The 21285-nt window shown below is 51.2% G+C and overlaps 1 protein-coding gene across 2 annotated transcripts in view; it reads right to left on the bottom strand.

Moving 5' to 3' along the window:
- Positions 1-21285, bottom strand: part of ARHGEF9 (Cdc42 guanine nucleotide exchange factor 9) — a 192154-nt gene that overhangs the window by 27185 nt on the left and 143684 nt on the right. For both annotated transcript variants that reach the window (XM_082289733.1, XM_082289734.1), the window contains 4 exons: positions 18210-18401; positions 13708-13887; positions 11449-11681; positions 7582-7711 (listed from right to left, as the gene is read on the bottom strand). In XM_082289733.1, the coding sequence (XP_082145859.1) occupies positions 7582-7711; positions 11449-11681; positions 13708-13887; positions 18210-18401 (735 nt within the window). The remainder of the gene's footprint in view (positions 1-7581; positions 7712-11448; positions 11682-13707; positions 13888-18209; positions 18402-21285) is intronic.

Here is a 21285-nt window from a genome sequence, read left to right as displayed (position 1 = left end):
GGAAAACAAAGCCCCTTCCTGCTGCCCACCCCAGAGACACCAAATTCCCTGCACGCCCTCCCTTTAAAGCATCATCCCAAAGCAATTCCCCTCCTGAAATCTCCGGCCAGCTACGAAAGCCTGGGACACTCTGGGATACCGGTTCCCCGCCTCTGAGGCTGGCAGAACTCAGCCCTCTGGATTGCTGCCTCTCTTCCCACTCATCCAGGCACTGCCAGTCCCTTCTCTCACAGCTCGTTAGAGTTCCCCAGCTCCAAAATCCTGTCAGGACCACCCCGGCTTCCACGGCAGCCCAAGCCCCCCCCCGGCTGGCCAGGCCTCCCTGCTGGCTGCCAGAGTGCCCTCACCCTTCCCTGCCTCCGGCTAACACTTGTTTTCCTCTCCCGAGTTTTTTTTAAGGATTCGTGAGCAGATGGTCTTGAAAACACAGCGCTCTCTCTCCCACTCTCTGAGAGAACAAATGCAGTCACCCTCCACTAATTGGAATGAGCTGGACTTTTTAAAAAGTTAATTAAAACCTATTTATTAAAAATGGGTGAATTCACCACCACCTGCCCTGTGGGCATCTCGGCGGAGCACCGCGGAAGGAGGCGGGATGGCTCCAGCTGAAAGGTAAGGAGCAGGATTCAGCAGCAGGATTCAGGAGCAAGTCAGAGAAGAGCTTTTTTTTTTTCTTTTTGGCTGTGAACTACTGCAGTTCTGGCTTTGACGCCAAGCTGGAACCGATTTCTGGGACGACAGAGTCCCGAAAATCCCAGCAAACAGCTTGTAAAGGTTCAGCCAGCCATGGGGGGCACGTAGCTAGACACACACTTCTGGTGCTGCTCACGCCTGCAGGTGCCAAGGCAGCCGAGAGTCCCCCCCCCCACTCCTGATTCCGTGGTGAGGATTTCAAACTGCTGCTCAGGTGAATGTGTAATTAACCTCTCAGCATTGATTGGGAGCGACTGCCTGTGTCCCCGGGCCCCGTGACAACAGCAGCTTCATTAAGTCACTGCATCACCAAGCTGCAGCACAGACTTCCAAACCGCCTTAGCCAGGGCTTTATCCACCTCCCTGCCTCACTTCTGTGCCTGTGCTGTGCCAGGGGCTACTGAGGGTAACTCCCCAGGACCCAGAGGGAGATGGGATGGGCTGAGATCCCACAGTGCCTCAGCAGGGTCCCACTTCAGCCTGGCCAGAGCCCCGGGACCCGTGTGCTGCTGCCACAGCTCAGGGGGACACGAGCCCTAGAACCAGAAGGCTCTGAACAAAACACACCAGCTCCAGAATTTCCTGGCTAGCTTCTATGAAGAAGATTCCCACAAGCCTATGGATGGGAGCTTTAGGAGAGGGGGCGAGCTTAGGAGAGGCTGGCTGCTAAAAATAGAAAGCCAGCTTTGTCTTTTACTCCTGTGGTAGCATCTGAAGCCTGAGGACACACAGAGGGCTCTGTAAACACTTCTACTTGATTAGCTGAATCCAAACTGTGTAGTCCCTGCAAGCAACATAACCCAAAAACATCCAGATCCAAAATGATGGGATTTGTATTGCATTTCTTATGTGGGGAAAACAATTTCTATATCCAGTCTATAGGCTAGAAATAGCTGACTTCCCACTTGGGGTGAGCAAATTGGGAAATACAGATTGCAAAGAGTTTGGGATGGGCACGTGGCTGGCCAAGAGCAGTGTGTCCATGGTCCTGCCCTGCTCCTCCAGCCTGGGCTGCCAATTTCCACAGCCGAGCCTCAGGGCAGAACCTCTGAACCTCCAAAGGCTTTTCCTGTCCTGACACAGTTGTACCTCTCTGAACAGCACAGATTGTCTTCTCCTGGTCCCCACTGAGGGGATCAGGGGGCAGCTGCAGGGTGGGGGGCAAAGAGGGACATTGGCTCCCCCAGCACGCCTCGATCCGTGCTCCAGGCAGACTCCCCCAAATGTATCTCCCAGTCCCACGGCTCCAAATCTGTACAGAACCAGGAGAAAATTTCCTTTTTCTTCTCCATTTTTTCCCAACTCCTACAGAGGCTGGATCATCTGTATCCTTCTGTAAGCTAAGAGAAACCCAGCTGAAGAAGGAAAAGGCTGAACTTTCAGTTGCCCTGAACTGGCAGATGTTCAGCAGAGCGGCCAGGAGAAGCCCCGACGCCTTTTCCAACCCGAGTGTTGTCCCGTAAGTCTCTAACAAAACCCCTCAGCCCTCCCCAGCTGCATCCAGGCCCTTCAGTGCACATCCTGCTGCATCCAGGCCCTTCAGTGCACATCCTGCAGCATCCAAAGGGCAGCCCAAGGCAAGCTGACTCCTCTCTTCTTCACACTGTCCCAGTCCTTCATGTGCAGTAATGGGAGCAGAAGGTCACCCACATCCGGGCTGGCTGTGAGCTCCCTCGAGCCCTGCAGTGACACACAGAGTCCCCAGGCCACTGCTGACTGTGACAGCACAGGGTCAGCTCTGCTGCTGCTGCTGCTGCTGCCTGGGAAAGATGCGGCTCCCCAGCTCCCCAGTTCTGCTGCAGTGACCACCACGCTCTGTAGTGGGCAGCTGGGAGGAGGTTTAAGAGTGTCATGAAATAAATGCTGTTGGGAGCACCAGGATATCAGGGAAGGGCTTGGCACTGAGAGCTGCTCTCCCTCCCAGGAGCTGGACACTTCCCCGGGCTCGGGAATGCTCACAGCCCACCAGAGCTACTCCCCTGCACCCCAGCCCACCCTGACACGGCCCTCTGCTGTCCCTGCTGGGCACCAGGAGGGGATTTCGTGCCCTTTCCCAGCTCCCAGGGAGCCAGCAGGGCTCTCTTGTGCCTGACACCGCTGCTCTGCAATTAGAGACTGACAGGATGATTAGCACCCGGGGCTACACTGAGATCACAAAAAGGAACGCCAGCGAAATGTTGTCCTCTTCAACAGGCTCAGTTTTGGTACCTTCTGTTGCTGGGGGATGGGGGGGGGAAAGGAAGAAGAGAAGGAAGAAGGCTCCGATTCACTCCCTGCCATGTTTTTTTTCCCCAGGAGGATTTCTCATCAGGCTGTCCTCACTTTGTTGGTCACAGGCAGCTTCCTTTCATGGCACTCTTGGATTCACGAACGCAGTATTAGGCTGAGGCCAGTGATTACAGATTACATAATTAAGGGCAGCAAGTCTTGATTTAAAGGACCCGTAAATAACAGGAATGAGAAGAAATTTAAAAGGACAGTGCTCATTATGTTTCTCAAAATTATGTATTTCTCCCTTCATGGAAATTCAATACTCTTGGAAGCTACCATAGTGGCACCCCATGGGAATTTCTGGTAGAAATATCTAAATATCTATGCAAACCAAAGTAATCTGTTTAAATAGCAAGTTCAAACCCATCGAGGCTGATGAGCAAGGCTCTGTCCTGTGCCAAACATCCCACTGTTGGATCAGGGATCTCCACAGATCTCTACCCAGGGAAAGGGAGCCACCATCACCTCCCTCCTGTGAGAAAAAACTGGGCTGAAAGGGAGGAAAGTGTTGCTGGAGGGCTGGAGGGGGAGCCTGAGCTGCTGCAGTGATTGCTGCTTCATTTTGTTTTGATGTGGTTCAAGAGCTGTGTGAAAAGGCATAAAATTGAGCAATTCCAGGTGTGCTGAGGCACAGACCTGTTTTCCATCTCCACATCATCCGCACAGGGCGCTCGGAAAGGCTGTGCTGGGCCGTGCCCATGGAAACTGAGCCCAGACCCTGCCCAGGAGCAGAGCCCAGCGAGCTGAGCACAGAGGCACAGGTGGCACAGGGCTCCATGGGCTCACAGGATCCCTGTGGGGGCAGGAGAGAGGGAACAGGAGCAGAGGGGAAGGTAGGGATGCACCTCAGAGTGGTGTAAACACAGCCCTGCCCACGCTGGGGTCGGCAAGGACTTGGAAACAACGATGGCCTTTGTGGAAATCTCTTTCTAATCCTGCCCTGTGTGTGTGTGTGTGTGTGGGGCTACTCCCACCAACCTTTGAGGGCTGGAGCTCCCTCAGAGGGCAGGAGCAGTGAGGGGAGCGAGCAGCACAGGCTACCCAGGATGGGCTCTGGCTGCCCCCTTTGAAGCCTGCTCCAGTCCCTCCGTGAGCTGGTTTGCCTTGCTGCCTTTAAATGTCACTGGTTTGACCCGAGGGGGTTTCACTCGGAGCGAGGGGATGATGCTGAGCAGAGGGAGATGGAGCTGGAACATCAGGGAACAGTTCAGAACATGGACAGCTGCCAGGCTCTGCAAGGGCTCGGCAGGAGGTGGTGGAAGCCCCAAATCAGAGCCATTACCAGCTCAAAGGACTGGTGTGGGCAGCACCTCTCGGGCTCTGTTTATATGCTGGGAATTCAGGTTACAAAATAAAGAAGTGACTCACACATGGCAACAGACCAAGGCAGGCTTCTCGGTCAAGCCCACATTCCCACAAATTACACAGGAACACATCTCAGAGGGACTGGGATTAGTTCTGATTTGCAGCAGGCTGTGAGATCAGAATCTTCCCCTAAGATTCTGCTCAGACATTCCTCGTCTAAAGATGTCAAAAGCTGCCAATAATTCCCTGAGACTTCAGACCCTGGCTTGTCCCTCGTGCCAGGCCACCCTTTCCTGGTCCCACTGGCAACTGAAACCATCAGATCCTGCTTGCAGGATTTCTTGGGTAAAACCTCTGGCCTTGGTTAACTCAAGGATATTTGCAGCTTTCAAAACCTCATCCTGAAATTCACCACCATGGGATAAATTTTTATCCCATGGAGGGATAAAAGTGATTCCTAAAACATGGGATTCAGTAAAACCCCTCTGCTTAAAGCAGCTTGGACATGCCCTAACCTTTCCTATTTGTTTTCGGATCAGCATTCCCAACAACAGCCTCTCCTTTCAAGAAAACATGTACACACAATTTTATATACAAGAACATTTCAAATATTCCCTCACTAAGTATTTTTTGTTTGGTTGGGATTTTTTTCTTCTTCTTTAAAAAGTCTTTTTCCACCATCTCCTCACAGAACATGGGTAAATTTAGAAAGGAAAACGCAACTTCAGATCAGAGAATCGGCATCATCAGTCTCGAGATGCTGAGGAAAAACAGACATTCCTTCAAATAAAATATTTCCACGTGCTAAAACATTCAGCCACTGAAATCATTCACCAAGTGCCAACACGGTGGGCATTTGGGATTAGCTCTGTCTTGTGCCCTGCCTGGATTTCTGGTGAAAAAAAGACTGAACTGGTAATTTTTTACTCCTGGTTCCTGTTTTCTTGTGGTCACCGCTGCTTTCAGGGGGTCTCAGGAAGGCTGAGCTGTGCCTGTGCTCTGGGCTGGCTGGAGGCACTGGGATGGACAGAGCAGGCACAGAAAGGTCTGGTTAGAGCAGGAGCAGGGCCAGGAAAGCTGGGAATTACAGCTATGGGTGCCTCTCTCTGGCCAGGGACTCTCACACAGACTGAACCTTGTGGCAGCAAACACCAACGGGGAGCCGTGGTCTTCTCCTCAAACCAGAAACGTCCCTTCCCCACAGCCTGGAGAGGCTGGGGACACACCCCAAGAGAGCCCCCCCTGTACCCCAAAACTGCACAGAAGACAAAGATCGGAGCCCTCAGGGGCTGGGGGAGGAGCCCACCCCTGCGATCCATGTCCTGGGAACATTCCTGCAGCCACAGAGTGGGATTTGGGGTCTGCAGTGCCTCAGGAACACCTGCACACATCTCAGCAGATCCAAGCACTTCCCAAAGATCCAATCTTTTCATTTCTCCCACTCTCTTCCTGCATTACACTGTGGCTCACTTCTGGGTATTTTGGGTTTCTGTGCATCCTTCTGGCTGTTCCATGGACAGCTGTGGAGTGGGGGCTGGATCCGATGATTCAGAATTACTTTAGAGGGAAGAATCAAGCAGTGAAATCCTCTGCTGCGTCCAGCTCTCATCCTCTCCTTTCTCATCAAAACTCTGTGACCCTTCTTCATCCAAAATCCAGAATAAAAGGGGCAAGGAGGGTGTTTTCCTTTGCCCAGGAGCTGTATTCCCATCAGATTTCTGAGCATGCCAACAGCAGGCTTTGCTGTGTTATGAGAAGCTGAAGGATGTTGCTGCAATAATGTGCTCAAAATCTGGAATAGCTGCAAAAAAGCCTGGAAGAATAATTTGGCAAGTTCCTGAGGATAGGGTGGAGATAAAGAATGGGTACTGCTAAGCAGGAATGAATTATCAAGGATAGGGCTAAATAAAAATGAATTATCAACTGAGCTAATGGAAGAGAAAAAGCAACTGCTATTCCATAGATGCTGTGTGGAGGTCACCTTGGCTTCCCCCTCACACATGAATATTCACGGACTTGGAATGGGCCCATCCTTAATCGAGATTTATTTACAGCGAGGGGCTCGGAGCTCCTCACAAATGACCCCCATTAGCTCATCCCATGGCACACTCCAGGGCTGAGCACAGAGCTGATGGTCCTGAGCCTCCTGCACAGCATTTCCTCATTCTGGAAATGAGTCTGTGGCAGTGAGAGATGCTCCTGAGCAGTAAAACAATCAAACACATCGTCTGTGCTCTCTGCTCCCCCAGCCAGCCCCAGTCCCAGAGCCAGCTCTGATTGCTGCGTTGATGTGTTTTATTGTGTGTTTTATCACCAGGTTCAGGGCTGAACCCAGCCTCCATCACGGCAATGAACTAAATCAGCCAAGGAGGACACAGGTGATGCACCTGTATTTCTCTCCCTCTCCTCGCAGCCTTCACAGACCTCTGCCAGAAATAAAATAATTAACGGATTAACGCCTCTTTCCCCCAGATTCATTTACACAGTATGATCCCAGTGACTGGGATGTGGAGTTATTTCAGACTTCACAAGTGAGGAAGCAGAAAGGCTGCTCCATCACTCTGATTATCTCCTTGCTGAACACATGGGCCGATGACAACAGCGAGAGGATTTACAAAAACGTTTGTCCTCAATCTGCTGCAAAACCCTATTTACGGATTACTTCCATACAATGATTTTAAAAAATCAGGGACAAGAAGAAAGGGAGAACATAATTTTAGTATGGCTTTTCTTCCAAACACATGGCACAAATGCAGAGACTGAAGGCCTGCTGGTGAGGAATCCTTCTGCTGACTCTGCCTTCCCTGTGCCTCTCAGCTCCTTAATTACACCATCACTACACACAGGGCTGCTTCAGAAATATCTTTAAGTGGGAAGTCATTTATAAAACGCAAATAGCATCTCTAGCTCCGCTTTAACAGTTTGGCTTCCAGTCATAAAGCAACCACCAGAAGGATTTTCTCCATTTTCCTAACCTGTTGTAATTCCCAGGGCTTTTTGCTACGTCTTTGCCCCCTTCCTCCGCAGTGACACAGCGCAGGGGCAGAATGCACACAGAGTTTGCTCCAAGTCTCAGCTACTACCAGCACTGCAAGCACAAAAGTCACTCCAGGTTTCTAGTGATGAAATTGGAACTGGACCCTGGATTTTCTCCAGGGCACCATTAATATTTAAGCACCACCATGAAGTCACGACTGTGCCTTCTCCGCCCCAGGCTGAATCCCAAACTGTGGAAAATCAACCATACCATAGATCATTCAACAACAGCCTGGAATTTGCCCTTCCCAGGTTCCCAGGCCAGGTTTACTGTACCTCCCAGTCCAGGACAGAGGCCTGCCACTGAGCTATCTTGTCGATGTTCTCCAGCCTCCGCTTGCGCTCGTTGATCTGGAGAGTCACGTTCCTCATGACGGCCAGGGCAGCAGCCACGTACCTGTAGTCACTGGACACAGAGGGAAAGGCCATCAGAGGCAGCAGGACATGCCCAGGAGTCTGTCACAACCTCACCAGCCCAAAGGAACACGGGAAGGGGTAACCCCTTAGTACTACGATGGGATTTTTCCACCTGGATCATCACAACGGAGCAGCTCGATGGAAACTGGAACTGGGAGCCCAGTCTGACCTCACCAACACAGCACTGGTGAGTCCTTTACAGCCTTAGGATGCCCAGCTAAAGAGCACCCTAAAGACAGGCTGAGCATTTTTACAGCCTCTGTCTTTGGGTTTGGATTTTTCTGGTTTTAAAATGAACACTCAGAAATGGGTTCATTTGGACCAAGACCAGAGCACCTTCCAAGCTGCCACCAGAGCAGTCACCCCATGGATTTCACTCTCACTGCAGATTTCAGGTGAGCAAATCCAAGCAACTCTTTTTTGTTCTCCCTGCATGGCCCTGTGAGTGCAGTAACACAGAGTGAGAACAGGCTCCTGCCAAGGCCGCCGAGGATGATGATCAGTCTTTTCAAAAAGTGATGCTGGAATCGATGCCATTGATTTCTGCCCTGTGCCTGCTTTTCCATTCCAAGGAGCTGTAATGTTCATTTCCATTGGGAAGACAGGCAAGGCCAGCTGCCACAACACCACCATAATGCATTATTAACTTAAGGGCTGCTATTGATTGCTGACTAATGAGAAAAACTGCCATCTTGGGCAGCTGTAGGGGGAATGGCTTTATTGATTATTGCTAAGGATTGTGCTGGTGACAGCTAAAAGAGGGGTGAATGCTGGGAATTGGATCCCCTCTCCATGTGATCCCAACAGGAGAAATACTAAGAAACAAACACGCTGTGATATACAGAAAATATTATTTGCTATTTTGGCATCCTTGCTTGGATGAAACCTTGAGCTGAGTTTTCATTTTGTCTTAAATTCTTACATCAAAATTCTAGCTGAGGTTAAAAAGAGTTCTACAAATTCCAGGACAGCAGGACTGGGCCTTCAGCACAATAAAGGCAAATAGTGGATGGGCTGCCTGATATATCCATCACAGAGAGGTTTGGGTGGGAAGGGACCTTAAAACCCATCCAGCTCCACCCCCTGCCATGGGCAGGGACAGCTTCCATTATCCCAGGGTGCTCCAAGTCCCATCCAACCCGGCCCTGGACACTTCCAGGGATGAAAGTGAACACGAAAAACTTCTTGTGCCTCCCTTTGTGGGAGCATCTGTGAGAAGAGAGCATTGGTTGTGTAAGAGAGGAAAGGAGCTGTGCCAGGGGGACATCAGGGTGGCCTGGAGAATATCCAGGAGTTCTTTAGGGAAACAGGGAAGTCCCTGTGGCCAGGAAGGATCTGGAGAGGCAGGGAGAGGTGCAGGGCTTGCAGACAGTTTAATGATCTCCTAGCAGTGATGCTCATGCTCAGAAGGGAGGGCACTCCTTGGCAGGGCCTCCTCACACAGCGTGTTCCCACATCCCCAACTCCAGCTCCCTCTGCTCTGGGAATGCTCAGGACTCCAGCAAGCTGCACTTAGGACCTTCCTATATTTAATTCATATTAAGCTGGAGTAAATCTTTAAGAGGTGAACAGATGTGGCTTTGTGAAAAATTCAAATGAACCAGGCAGCAACGGGAGGGAGGCAGGCTCTGAGCTCACCCCCGTCCTGCCTCCACGCCGAGTGGGACGGTGCCAGCCAGCTTTATCCTGGGAATGCTAATTCCTAATTCCAATGAGAAAACCCCAGGCACGTTCTTCTGTCGTGCTGTAATGAAGAAAAGACTCGGGACTGAACATTTTGGGCTCCCAGCCCATGTCTGTGGCAGAGCTGGCAAAAACCGGGAAGAAAAAACCAACAGAAGCAGAGCGTTTGGCCACGAGGCAATAATAGGATCCCATTAACCATGAGATGGAGGTAAATAAAGGGTTTGTCAATTCTACTGGGGCTGCAGTGGCCACTTCCCAGTGCTCCATGAGAATCCAAGTCTAGATCCTTGCCAAGCATCACATGCTATCCGTGGGGAGCGTGGTCTGGATTCTGGTTTCAGCATTGTCCTGACCTGGTGCAGGGAAAATCCACAGCTCTGCAGGTGTGGGGGTAGTGCAAAGGAAGGTAAAAAAGAAAAATACTGTCATGTTCCTCTGTTAGATGAAGCTCACATCCCTGCTTTCCCTGAGAATCCTGTGTTTTTCCATGTTTTGCCTCGCTCCAGGGCTGCGATGTGCCACTGGCTCTGTGCAGCCACAGGTTTCATCCCCGTGCTGTTACAGCTTCAGGGGTTACTCCTCCTAATGCAAGGTGAGCCAACCTCACCCTGCCTTCCCTCCCCTTCCCAGAGCACAGAGAAACAGGAGCAATGGAGTGTCCATGGCAATCCAGTGACACAGAGCTCTCAGGCTGAGCCAACCAGCTGCTGCTGAACCCCAGGAGAGCTGCCAGGGCTCCTCAGAACGCAGCTCTATGGGATTACTTAACAACATGGTGAATTTAAAACATCCCAAAGGGAACGGGAATGCGCTCCCAAAATAACCCAGCCCTTGTGTTATCACACTGCCCACATCCCCTTTGCTCTGGCTCCCAAGTAACTCCCAGAGGGCCATTTTAAACACCCTGCTGATGGGAAGCCACATCTGAGCTCCCAGGCAGTGCTGTGGGTCCTCACGTGGCTGCTGAGGGGAAAACCCACAGCCTGTGGGATCCCAGAGCTGCTTTCTGATACCCTGAGGTTCCCACTCCAAGTTTGAGTTGGTCTTTGGAGAAGCAGGAATTGGATCTGGAGCCAGAGGCTTGTCCAAATTGGTGATTTGGGGCATTTGGCTACCCTGCATCACTCAGACTTGTGGGTCAGGACAAAGCAAATCACTGCATCTCTGCTCACATGACACCTCTGCTGTTCTAGAGCTGGGCTTGGGAAAAACAAGTCCAACACTTGCACAGGTTTCTGAAACATCTCTGGCCTTTTTTGTTCTCATTTGCTTTTAAATGGGTTTTGGAAAAAGAAAATTGGCAGGGCTGGAGCAAATCTTCTGTTACAGGATTCCCTTCCACCTTATTTTCACGGCAGTAAATCCCAAGTGGAATCACAGGCACTGTCAGGCAGCCAGGCTGATTGTCCTCAGCAGCAGCAAAAGAGACCCTGGAAATTTTGGGAAGCAATGGGGGTCATTTTGTGAGGTGCTCCTGTGAAACTAAACCCCATGGCAAAACCACAGACAGGACTGGGCTGTGAAGCTGAGCAGGTTGGAGCTCTCCCCAAATCAGGCTCCAGCTGCAGATCCTGGCCTTGTACTCGCTGTGTGCCCAGGTCCTCCCCAGGAGCAGGGAAGGAGCCCCTCAGACCACTGAATGCTCATTAGGTAATTTTTCCAGTGTAACTGGTAGCATCAGAAAGCACATCCAAGGGTAATTAGTTCACAGGTCTGGTTAGAACAGAGCTGAGAGTGTCTCCAGGGAGAACTGCTGCTTTGAGAAGCCTGAACTGTCTGCTGACCCTTTGTCCTGCTCCTGTTTATCCAGGATGTCACAGGGACAGGAGCTGGACAGAAAGCCCCAAGCCCTGTGGGGAAGGAGCAGTGGACAGAGAATCCAAGCCCTGAGTGGAAGGAGCAGTGCACAGAAAACCCCAAGGCCTGTGGGGAAGGAGCAGTGGACAGAGAATCCAAGCCCTGAGTGGAAGGAGCAGTGCACAGAAAGCCCCAAGGCCTGTGGGGAAGCAGCAGTGGAAGCCCCGTGGCTGCTGGAGTTACCTGTGCTCCTGGGCCGTGTACTTGAGCAGCTCTGCCAGCTGCAGGGGGTACTTGCAGATCTTCTGCACGGGCGTCAGCAGGAAGCCGTCGATGGCGATGTCGATCATCTGCTGCAGCAGGCGGCACGCCTCGAAGAAGTGCTGGTACCTGCTGTCCTTCATCAGCTTGGAGAGCTCCATGCACGCGTCCAGGTGGTTGTTACAGTACTCGGAATAGATCCAGAAGCCGTCTTGCTGTGAAGGCAGGGAGGGGGAAACAGGTCAGGCAGCTGACCCGGCTGATCAATGCCACAGCAGGGCTGGGAAGGGCAGGGTTCAATGGGATATTGGGAGAAATTCCTCCTGGGAGGGTGGGGAGGCCCTGGGATGGAATTCCCAGAGAAGCTGTGGCTGCTCCATCCCTGGAAGTGTCCAAGGATGAGCTTGGAGCATCCCGGTCTATGACAGTGTCTCTGCCCAAGGCAGGGGGAGGGATGAGATGATGATCTTCCCAACCCAACCCTTCCAACCCAAACCAGTCTGGATTTCTAAGAAAGCACAGCCCAAGCAGGAGGAGGGACAGATCCTACAGCACTTTTCCTGCTTGGAAGATGTGCTGGGAAAGGAGGGCCTGCAGAGAGGGAGCAGCACTCTGACACACGGCCGAGGGCTCTGCAGGCACGGGTGTGTTAATGAGAGCCCTGCACAGAGCTGTGCCTGGCCTCAGCTTCAAACTCTGCAGGGAGGGTTTGAAAGGCAGAACCCAGCAGAGCTCTGGCTTTTGGTGAGACAAGAGGACAGCCTTGATTTTTCTAGAGCTCTTTCCCTGACGGATCATGAAGCACCTGGCAAATGTTTGGGAGCTGGGTATGTTTGAAATTTCCTTTACCAACGGGGAACCCAAGGCACTGCGTGGATTTCCCCAGGAACAGAGCCCCAGAAAACACCAAAAACAAACAAAAACCCCACCCACACACGTGCCCCTCCACCTTTTGGACTGGTCTAACAAGTTTTCTGGTGTCTGTTTTGTTGGAATTTCGTTTTTCTGCCTTCGTTGACCAAGACTGTCACCCTTAACTCGGGCTTGAATCATCTGGGCCATGCAGACAAGGCGATGAAAATGCAGGGAAAGATTTCACTGGGAAGGAGATGGGCACCACAAATTAACTCTGAGACAGCCCAGGTAAAAGTCAGGTGTTGCAAACCAGCCAGTTCCACCGAGCTGTGGCCAATGCTTTCCCAAGAAAGGACAGATTCTACTTAGCCAAAACCACAGCTGCCCAGCAATTGTTATTTCTCAGTCCCTGAGGGACCAAACAAGCTGTTTTTCTGGGAACAGGGAGCCAGTGTCCTTCCCATCCCCACAGCTGACCCAACCACACACTGACAGCTCTCTCCTCCTGAAGAAAATGAGGAACAAGATGCTTTGGAGATCCCTAAACAAGATCTTAACAACCTCATCCCTCAGTTTCCCAAATGGCTAAGCAGGGTAATTTATCAGGAGTTTATCAGCCAGCTTTCAGCCCCTGTCTGGTGACAGGCAAGTGTCAGATCTTCCTCGGAATCACAGCAGCAATTCTTGCTATTGTCACTATCAATGAATTGACAGCAGAGCCTCAAGTCATGACATTTCAGCTACTGATTCTCACCAAGATTGCTTACATCTCCTCAGCGCAGAGGTGGAATGTGTTGCTGCTTTGGAAGAAGGCAGCAGAGATTGCAGGCTCTGATAAGAACCAGCCTCGTTAGCACCTCATGCACCTTCTCGGAGGAAACCCCAACAAGAGGCCCAGGGATGTTTCAAAGGTGCTGTGAAACTCTTTGGGGATGTCCTGCTGAAGTTTCAGGAATGTCTGTCAGGAGTTTCCCTGATAAGCAGTGAAGTGTTGCCCTGACACAGCACGGGAGCTGTAAGCTCTGATACCCTGAACCCATCTCCCTTCAGGAAAGCCTCCAACTCCAGGGCTGGCATTTGCCTGACATTTCCTGACATATCTAAAACACTGGCCTCCTGTAGGAGGTGGTTTATGGAACAGTGGGATGGGCTGGGCAAAATCCTCCAGGACCTTCTCATCAGTGTGATTCAGATGTACTGGGGGTTATCCAACTGCATATCCAGGCTCTCCCTCCTCTGTATCTCACAAAGTACACGGAGAACCATGGAGCAATCCCTGATGTGTTAGAAGAGGATGATGCACAGAAGTTAAAAGGTTCCTGCCTTCTGAGTTTTTCTCCTCCCTTCCCAGCCCAAGCTCCAAGGGACAATGCCCAGTGAACTCACGTGTTCCAGGAAGCACGGCCCAATCTCACTGAGATGGGGGTCCTCGTTGTTGTACTGCTTCTCCAGGTCCCGGACAAATCCCATCTGAAATCTGTAGATGTCTTCGATGTTCCCAAAGATGATTTTCAGCTGTTCATCACTGAACATGTCCCTCCTCTTCCGGCACTGCTTTAGGTATCCCTGTGTGGAGTGAGAAGGAAGGATTTGCAGAGAGCAGCAGAACCCAGGGGACAGCCCTGAGGAGGGGTGTCAGTGCTGGTGCCTGGTCCTGCAAACCCCACTGCCTCCAACGCCTCATACCCAGCTATCCTACAGGCACTGCTGCTTCCATGTCCTTCCAGTGGCCATGGTGTTACAGAGAAAGCTGTGAGGGGCTGCTTGAGCCTGCTCTGATTTCTCCTTTCAGCCCAGTAACCAGGACAAGGAAGCTGTTTAACACCTCCATCAAGTTCTGTTTAATATCTTTATCAACAATCTGGACAGGGGGATTGAGTGCACCCTCAATAAGTTTGCAGTGGATGTGCTTTAGGGTGGGAAGGTTTTGAGCAAATCCCCCTCATCCTCCTACACTTCACCTCTCAGGATGATCATCACAAAATCACAGAACTGTGAACGTTGGAAAAGACCTTTAAGATCATCAAGTCCACCCAGAATGATTTAGACCAGAAACTGTGCAAGGCCAAATCTCAGATGGTGCAACTGGCCTGGTCCGTTCTGCAGCATCCTGACTGGGAAGAAACAACACAGGGGTCATCAGGAGATGACTGTGCTTACTTTGCTTGCCTTTATTATATAGGAAGGGGGAAAAAAAGAAGGGAAGAAAACGCCAGCAGCTCCAGTGGAAGGGCTAAATTTGGGAACTCGGGATGCTTAGTCACACAGCCACGCTGCCAGCTGGTGACACGCAGCTGCTGGGCCACAATGAACACTGAACACTGCAGTGAACTGTCCTTCAGCCTCACCACGTGGTTCCTGGCAGGGAGAACTTCAAACATGAATGAGAAATGCCACTTTGGCCGAGCTGGCCTGGACCCAGGCTCTGCCATGTCCAGCTCAGCTCAGAGGATGCCATCACCCTGAATCTCCTGGCTTTTTCAGCTGAGAAGTTTGGGTTATGGAACACCTTCTCCACTTCCTAATCTAGGTCTCTCTTCCCCCAGGAGCATCTTGATGACTCATTTCCCTGGGTTTCCCTCTCTGATTTCCCAAGGCCACGAGGAATGGGAGCAGGCTGCTCGCCACGCTGCAGGACGGTCACAGGGCAAACCAAAATCCAGACTGGGGAAAAACACAGGGCACCTCTCCATGCAGCTTTTCCTGTTTACCTGCTGATCTCAGAACAGCTTGGAAAAAAATCCCAAGGAAAAAGCCAGGAGCTGTGGCCCTGTCCCGAGGCCAGGCCCTCCCTGTGCCCGCAGGCAGTGTCCCCTCACACTCTGCTCCCTCCCTTCCCGAACACAGGAACATCTCCCAGCCCCGGGGTTGCCACTGGCTGTGATTCTCATCCTCAGTATTCCCATCCTCCCCGTGCTGCTTCATCATTTCTCTGGAATCACGTGTCTGGAGGAGCTGAAACAGCACATTTCTGTGCAGGCACCTCTGAAAGCACAGGGAGAATAAAGGAACGTGAGGAGTTCCCAAGCCTCATCCTCTCTGTGCGTTTGGAAGGTGGTTTCCAGCACAAGGCAGGAAAAGGAGACTGAAGATTCATGCCTAACACGCAGCACAGGAGGCTGCTGCAGAGTTTTTCCAGTAAATTTACTTGTGTTACATAAAACAGTGTCATCTTCCTTCTGCTCATCCCGTCAGGTTTGCTCAGAGAAGGGACAGCTGACTGATGAGCAGATGTTGGAGAGTGTTTTGCTCAATGAATACCTAAAAATAGCTGCCAAACTGTCTCTCTTTAAAGTACTTTTCCATGTAGTCCCTCAAGTATTGGCCAAAGTTGGACAGGATTGGCAGGAGGTTAAGTGCTAAGTTTTCTTCACCCCACAGTGGGTTTAGAGACATCCAAGAGAGGTGGTCAGTCCATCCATCCATCCATCCATCCACCCTTCTTGTCTGGCTGAGAGCAGGGTGAAGGAGAGAAGAAGGAGGCTGCAGGCTGTAACTTCAAAGGCAGCTGTAATGATATTCCAGATTTTTTCCTCTCTGAGCTGGTTTGGGGCTGTTTATTCTGCCCTGGAACCATCCCTGAGCCAGGCCCAGCACCATTTGGGCTGTAAAGCAGTGCTCCCTGTGCAGGTGAGCGTGGTGCTGAAGGGCACACACCCAGAATAAACATAAGAACAAAGCTCAGACTGTTTGAGCTGGAAAGGCAAACCAGAGCCAGGGCTGGTCCTGGGCAGCCAGGACTCAGATACTGCTCTACAGCAAGCCATGGGGGCGGTGGGGCTTTGCTGTGGTGAGGAATTCCCTCCAATCCAGTTGCTTCCCGCAGGCCTTGGCTTGCACAGGGGATTTTCATCCTGGTGCTGGCCAGCTCCTGAGCTCCCTGCTTGGCCAGACTTGTGCCATGAGTGTTGGGAGTAATAACAGGGTGTGTAATGACACAGGAGCAGAGAGGGGAAATGGACCCTGAAGCAGAAGGGAGCCATGGGAGGGCTCTTCATCACCACCAGTAACCACCAGTAACCACCTCCCATCCTAAGGTGCCTCACTGGTATCAGGATTTGTCATTCACCACAGCTCAGCAACAGGAGAAGAACCACACACTGCTGAACTCAGCACTAAAGCAGGCTCAGCCCAGCCAGAGCTGCTCTGCCATCCCCTCTCACACCTCACATCGCCGCCGTTCGTCCTTCCTGGCACCCCAAAACAAAGAGCCAGGGAGGATGGGAATGTGCCCCTGTCAGAGCAGCTCAGCAGGGGCTGCCCGGTGCCTGCCCGTGCTGTGGCACAAACAGCAGCCCTGTCCCACCCAGCCAGGGGCACGGGGAGCCCAGTCCAGCCCCGGCTCTCCCTCTCCAGCCCCACTGTGCCAACGCCCGGCTGACGGAGCTGTCTGGAGCCTTCCTCAGGCCAAGGGATTGCTGTGATTACACTGAGCATAATGAGCCTCTCTCCAGCAAGGCACAGCCATCATTCCACAGATGAGAATGCCCATTTCAGTCCTCCTCCCTCCTCAGCTGAATCATTTCCTGGTGCTCTACCAGCAGGTGAGATTGAGCCCCTCAATCCCGTCTGCATCACACAGAGCGAAGGAAGAATTTTCTGGATCTCTCCTGTCTGGGACGTATCATTAGGGGCAGTAAATCAGTGCTCCCCCACGGATGTCACTGCAGCTGAACCTGTCTGCACCTCCTGAGAACTCCAGTTGGCAGAAACACCGTGACATGGCTGGAGAGGTGAGTTAAGGTTTATTCAGTTCCCAACAGAAAAGCACAAATGCAGGAAAAGAAACAATTTGTGAAAAAGTGCCTGCAGTTCTTCCCTTCTCCAATGCAAAGCTCTCTGACCGAAATAGCACATTGAAATTAAGCTCATCTGTTTCCAAATTGAAATCCCAAGACTCTTCCATATTTGAAAAGTGTCATAGATGCTTTCTGGATGGCTGCTCTGCCTCGCCGAGAGAAAAGCAGCAAGTATGAAGGGAGGAAGACATTCTTCTAAGCACAATCCACCAGGGGCTTCACCACATTGACTGGGCACAGGCTCACTAAATCCTAAACATTGCGAGGGATGAGCTGAAAGCCATCCCCAGACATTGATTTCAGAGCTAACAAACTTCTGCCTCTCAGTGATAAGGACATCTCTGCACACCATGCCCAAGCTCTCTGGCACAGCCATGTGTTCCCCTCCCCAAACACCCAGCACCATGTGCTCTGCACTTTGGGCTCAGCTCAGGGCACTAATCCCAAACTTAAGGGGTTGTAGAGGTTAATTGTAACCTAATGAACAAGAACCAAGTTGGGGACTTGTGGGGTCAGTCACTGAAGTCCATTGCTTGCTGGTTCCCTTCTTTATTTCCCATGATGGGAACATTTTACCCTCAGTCTCGCCATAAAAAAGGCAAACGGGGGCCATCCTGAGCCAGGGGAAATTGTGAACCCGACATGAAAGGCACAGATGACATGGGTAACTGATTGGTTTAATTACAACCTAATTTCCTCAATCACAAGTTCAAAAGTAGATGGCATTGGGTTTTAATTAAGAGGACTGCTTGAAGGATCTCAACCTCATCATGTTTTAGTCAAAGAGCTATGGAATAAAGGCCAGGAAATTGCACTTTTAGTTAATACAAACCAAAGGAATTATCAGATCCAGCAGGAAATTCTCAGAACTGTCAATACTTATTGACAGATGCTGCTCCTCCATTAGACACCAGTCCTCAGACACTGCAGCTTGTTCCCAAATCACCCAGGGACAAACCCAGGCTCAGCTCTGGCCAAGCCCCCAAGTCCTGGCTGCAGCTCCAGGTACCTCACAGATGTCCTTGAGGTGTTTGACGTGGTGGGGACAGACCCAGGCCAGCCCCCCTGATGTCCTGGTGCCCCAGGTACCTCACAGATGTCCTTGAGGTGTTTGATGTAGTGGCGCTCGGTGCTCATGATCTCATTGATGACGTTGGCTCTCATCTGGTCCCGGTTCTGCACGGTCCTGCCCAGGCACAGGCAGTCGGCGCTGGGGTCCAAGTGGCCGTTCTGCACCTCGCTGGTTCCCTCCTCCACCCCATCCTCCTGGTTCACCCATAGCTGCAGGAGAGAGGGGACAGCACAGGGATTATTCCCAACAGCAGCACAGGGGGCTGCATCACGGCTGCACGGCTCTGGGAGGTGTTGGATCCGCCCCTCCTTGCCCCACCGGGTTGTCCACAGAGCTCCCAGCCCACACTTCCCAGTTCCATCCTGGTGCAACCGGCCCCAAATGGTTCCCCACACACTCCCCGTCTCTGAGGGGGTTGCCAGTGTTGGCTGCTTTGATCCCAAATATAAAATCATCCTGTGACAGGTGACTGGGTGCTGCAGAAATGGACACCAGTAAAACAGAGCAGCCTGAGCACAGCTGCAGCTACTGGTGTCAAGCACTGCTGTCCCAGCTCCTGCCACCTCCAGCTGAGGTCTGTCTGAACAGGAAGATGCTCTGGGAGCAGGGATCAGCCCTTCCCAGGGGACTGATCTGAGGTCAAAATGTGGCTGGTTCAGAGATCCGAGCTGGACATCAGCACTGGGTTGTGTTTCTGGGGCTCTGTGACCTCCCAGGCGTGGGCTGTGCAGGAGCCCTGATTCCATTTCTCAGCAGCTTTCCCCATCAATTCACAGGGACAGCCTGGCTCAGGCAAATCCTGCATTTCAGCATCCCAGGACTGGGATCCCCAAACCATGGGATCCCCAAAGTGCACGGACAGGACACCCCTGAGCAAGTTCCCTAAAACCTGGGGGGCTGAGAGCAGCTTGGGACGGGTGCACTGGGCACTGAAAATCACAAAGAGCAGGGAGAAAGGATCACTGTGTTTTCAGCACACTGAAGCTTCCTTCCAATATCAAATAAAAACCAAATTGAAATTGCAAATTCCAACTCTCTCCTGTGTGTCTGAACCAGCTCTGCACACACCATACGGATCAAGGGCTCCTTCTGTTACCTTTTCCCACAAAACCTTAAAATAACTCTGATTGACTCAAATTTGGCTCGGGGTGGTTTGTAAACAAACATTAAATAAAGCCTAGAGCTGACAGAAATACCCCTGTCTTTCACAGACCACCTCAGCTGTGATGGGAATGAAGCAACTTCTCAGCGTTTGAAGTCCCCAAATCCTGAGGACTTTCAAACCTAAAAATACATTTTCCTGTGAGCGGTGGAACTGTCCACACACAGAGTACAAGGAAACCAAGCAGCACCATTAACCTGATCTTCAGGCTTCCTTTCAGTGTTAATAGTTTTTCCTAGTTCCTCGTTATTCAGTTTAAACTGGGCTTTACACAGATTGTAAAGGGCAGTGTTCCTGTAAATTAGGGAAGTAAAAACCTCCAAACCTGCCCCTGCTCCTTCCCTGCTTTCCCAACCAGCAGCTGTTCTGCTAAACCACCTCTTGCAGCTCCCACGTTCTGCCCTCCCACAGCGAGTTGTAAAGGCCAAAAAAAAAAAAAAACCAAAACCAAACCCATCTCTTTAGCAAGATGCTAATGATGCTGCAAATTTGGGGATTAAAAGGGGGTTTTGTAGGATTTCCATCAGCACTGGGAGGCCTGGCTGAGCCCTGTGCCACTGTGAGGGAAAGCAGGGAGCTGGTGATCTAATCCCACCCAAATACAGTGGGATCCAGCAGGGAAAACCTCTCCTGGCACGCTGAAACAAATGCCTCGTGTTCAGAAAAATAACTCAAAAGCTGGCTAGGAAAGTGTCTTTTTCAGCATCTGGAAGAGGTTTGGGGTCCACCGAGGCAGAGCAACACCCCACCAACATGAGCAGGTTTATGCTGGAAAATGAATAAAAAAATAAATAAATACATCAGGTGCTGCTGCTGAGTAATGTCCCTGTCAGTGCAAGTGACCTCGGGGGCCAACTACTGACACCAGTGCCACCAGTTCCAGTGGGGCTCTGCTGGGACAACCTGGGGGCACCCTGAGAAGGGAAAATGGGCCCTGGGAAGGACGGAATGGCACAGGGAGCCCTCCAAGGGATATGTCCTTGTGCCAGCCTCACTGGCATTCCGAACCAAGCAGATGTGGAAAATCCAGGAGCACCCATGTGGGGATTAAACCCTGCTGGCTGAAGTTTAAAATAACTTCCCACCCTGCTTTGCTTCTCCTATGAAAAGGGATTTTGCAGCCTTCCCAAACCCAACTGGAACAGCTTGTTACCGAGTTTTCTGACATTCCTGCCAGTTTGGCAGCAGAGCATAATTTTTAAAGCTCTACCTCCTGGAGTTCAGGTGATCATGAGAAAAAAATTTATTTTCCTTTTTTAAAAAAAAGCAGGAAAGATCTAATCCTAACAAGGCATTTGTGTGTAAGCCTGAGTCATGAATCCTAAAGGCTTTGAAACTCCAAGGCAAACTTGCAAACTTTCATGATTCCTCAAATTCAGGCTGCCTTTTGTGCACGGCAGGAACACTCCCTCCTTCCTCATCTGCAAATCTCAGGAGCCCTGCTTTCTTCCTTAATGAAATTTTTGCTCTTTCCTGCTAGGATCTGTGTTCCCAAAGGGGAAAAAAAATTACAGTTCTAGTCTGGATGGCTTCTGCCTTAGATTAAAAACAAATGCAACAATTTTATCAGCTCCAGAGGACGCTGAAGGTGCTTCCACCCCGCACACCCCAGCCTTGGCTGCTGGAAGGACGAATCCCACTGTGTTGTTCAAACACTACTGTTTCCATCTAAACCTCTGAAGTTCTCTGAAATTCCAGCAAGGATCCTTCTTCCAGGGCATCATTTGAAGTTGGGACCATGAGTAATAAAAGTTGAGGTGCAGTGGCAGCTGTGACACCGACCTTGGGCCAGTCACTGCCGCTGGAGGAGGTTTCCGACCCAAACCCAGGGATAATCATGGAAAAACTCAGGGAGTTGTTGAAATATGGACTGAAATGCATCACCAAACTCTTGCTCTCATCCATGAGACACACCTGGGGCTGGGTTTGCA

This window comes from Coloeus monedula (genome assembly GCF_965178545.1).
Source record: "Coloeus monedula genome assembly, chromosome: 12".
Taxonomy (NCBI): Eukaryota; Metazoa; Chordata; class Aves; order Passeriformes; family Corvidae; genus Coloeus; species Coloeus monedula.
Note: the sequence above shows the minus strand (reverse complement) of the source record. Positions and strands in the feature narration are given on the sequence as shown.